General features: G+C 52.9%; 1 protein-coding gene across 1 annotated transcript; it reads left to right on the forward strand.

The window, feature by feature from the left end:
- Positions 1-347: 347 nt before the first annotated feature.
- Positions 348-1,319, forward strand: LOC147596640 (olfactory receptor 14A16-like). Its single transcript, XM_086769486.1, has one exon. It carries the CDS (start codon positions 348-350, stop codon positions 1,317-1,319), a length of 972 nt encoding a protein of 323 aa, XP_086625612.1.
- Positions 1,320-1,844: the final 525 nt, after the last annotated feature.

A 1,844-nucleotide genomic window follows, 5' to 3' on the forward strand; every position in this document is an offset into this window, starting at 1 on the left:
CCACTCAACCAGCACCAACCAGAGCTCCAGGCAGGGAGCTGAAGGAAGGTCTCTGGAAAAGGAATACGGGTGTGTGTGCTGGGTGGAGCACTAGGAGAAAGTCTTTGGGTTTGCTCAGAGAAATCTTTCCTAACTCTTCATTGACACTTCTTCTCATGACAGGACGCCATGCACAGAAGGAGAAACCCTCCAACCAGAGCTCCATCACCCAGTTCCTCCTCCTGGCATTTGCAGACACAAGGGGGGAATTCTGCAAGAACTTGACAGGCTTTGCTGAGAAAAGTCTGTCCTAGCTTTTCACTGTCTTTTGCTCACACAAAAAGTGCCCCTCTGCCCAGAGGGACCAAATGTCCAACAGCAGCTCCATCACCCAGTTCCTCCTCCTGGCCTTTGCAGACACATGGGAGCTGCAGCTCTTGCACTTCTGGCTCTTCCTGGCCATCTACCTGGCTGCCCTCCTGGCCAACGGCCTCATCGTCACTGCCATAGCCTGCGACCACCGCCTCCACACCCCCATGTACTTCCTCCTCCTCAACCTCTCCCTCCTTGACCTGGGGACAATTTCTACCACTGTTCCCAAATCCATGGCCAATTCCTTGTGGGGCACCAGGGCCATCTCCTACTTGGGATGTTCCACCCAGGTCTTTCTGCTTTTCTTCTTCCTTGGAGCCGAGTGTGCTCTTCTCACCATCATGGCCTACGACCGCTACGTTGCCATCTGCAAACCCCTGCACTATGGGACCCTCCTGGGCAGCAGAGCTTGTGTCCACATGGCAGCAGCTGCCTGGGGCAGTGGGTTTCTCAATTCTCTCCTGCACACGGCCAATACATTTTCACTGCCACTCTGCCAGGGCAATGCTGTGGACCAGTTCTTCTGTGAGGTACCCCAGATCCTCAAGCTCTCCTGCTCACACTCCTACCTCAGGGAAGTTGGGCTTATCGTGGTTAGTCTTGTATTAGCCTTCAGCTGTTTTGTGTTCATTGTTGTGTCCTATGTGCAGATCTTCAGGGCCGTGCTGAGGATCCCCTCTGAGCAGGGACGGCACAAAGCCTTTTCCACGTGCCTCCCTCACCTGGCCGTGGTCTCCCTGTTTGTCAGCACCGCCATGTTTGCCTACCTGAAGCCCACGTCTATCTCCTCCCCATTGCTTGATGTGGTGGTGGCAGTTCTGTACTCACTGGTGCCTCCAGCAGTGAACCCCCTCATCTACAGCATGAGGAACCAGGAGCTCAAGGATGCAGTCTGGAAACTGGTAACTGGATTTTTTTTCTACCACAATGAAGTTCCCATCGTCTTCTGCATAGCAGTTATAATATAGTTCATTGCAGGCTCAACCTATCTTCTTTCTTTTTTTTTCTCGTTGGCCGTGGTTTCTTAATTGTGATCATGTTGTAATCCCCTTTCTAATTCACTGTTGGCTTTTCTTTTCTGACCTAGTGACTGTGTAAATGTCAATGAAGGGCCATGCTCTCTATGTGTTTAAACAAATGTCGTGGTTTTCTTAGTGAGGGGGGGCCTAAGGTGGTAGCTTCTGTAGGAAACTGCTAGAAGTCGCTCCCTTTGTTCAGTGGACTCGGCCCGGCCTAGGGCGGACCTGCTGCTGGCCAAGGCCGAGCCGATTGGTAGCAGAATGTTCCGTGATAAAGCCTCTGCGATAACTTATTTAAGAATGGGAAAACAGAAAAAAAAAGGGAGAAGAGAAGATGTGAACAAGCTGAGTCGGGGCAGAGGCGCAGAGGGGGAGGCGCAGGCCTCATGGGCCTTGCAGGCCTCACCCTCTGGCCTCTTGCCAGGCAGCCAACTGGGCCCGACTCGGTCCAGCCTGGCTGCAAGAAGTGGAGAG

Source organism: Chlamydotis macqueenii, chromosome W (genome assembly GCF_036417535.1).
Source record: "Chlamydotis macqueenii isolate bChlMac1 chromosome W, bChlMac1.mat, whole genome shotgun sequence".
NCBI classification, from domain to species: Eukaryota; Metazoa; Chordata; class Aves; order Otidiformes; family Otididae; genus Chlamydotis; species Chlamydotis macqueenii.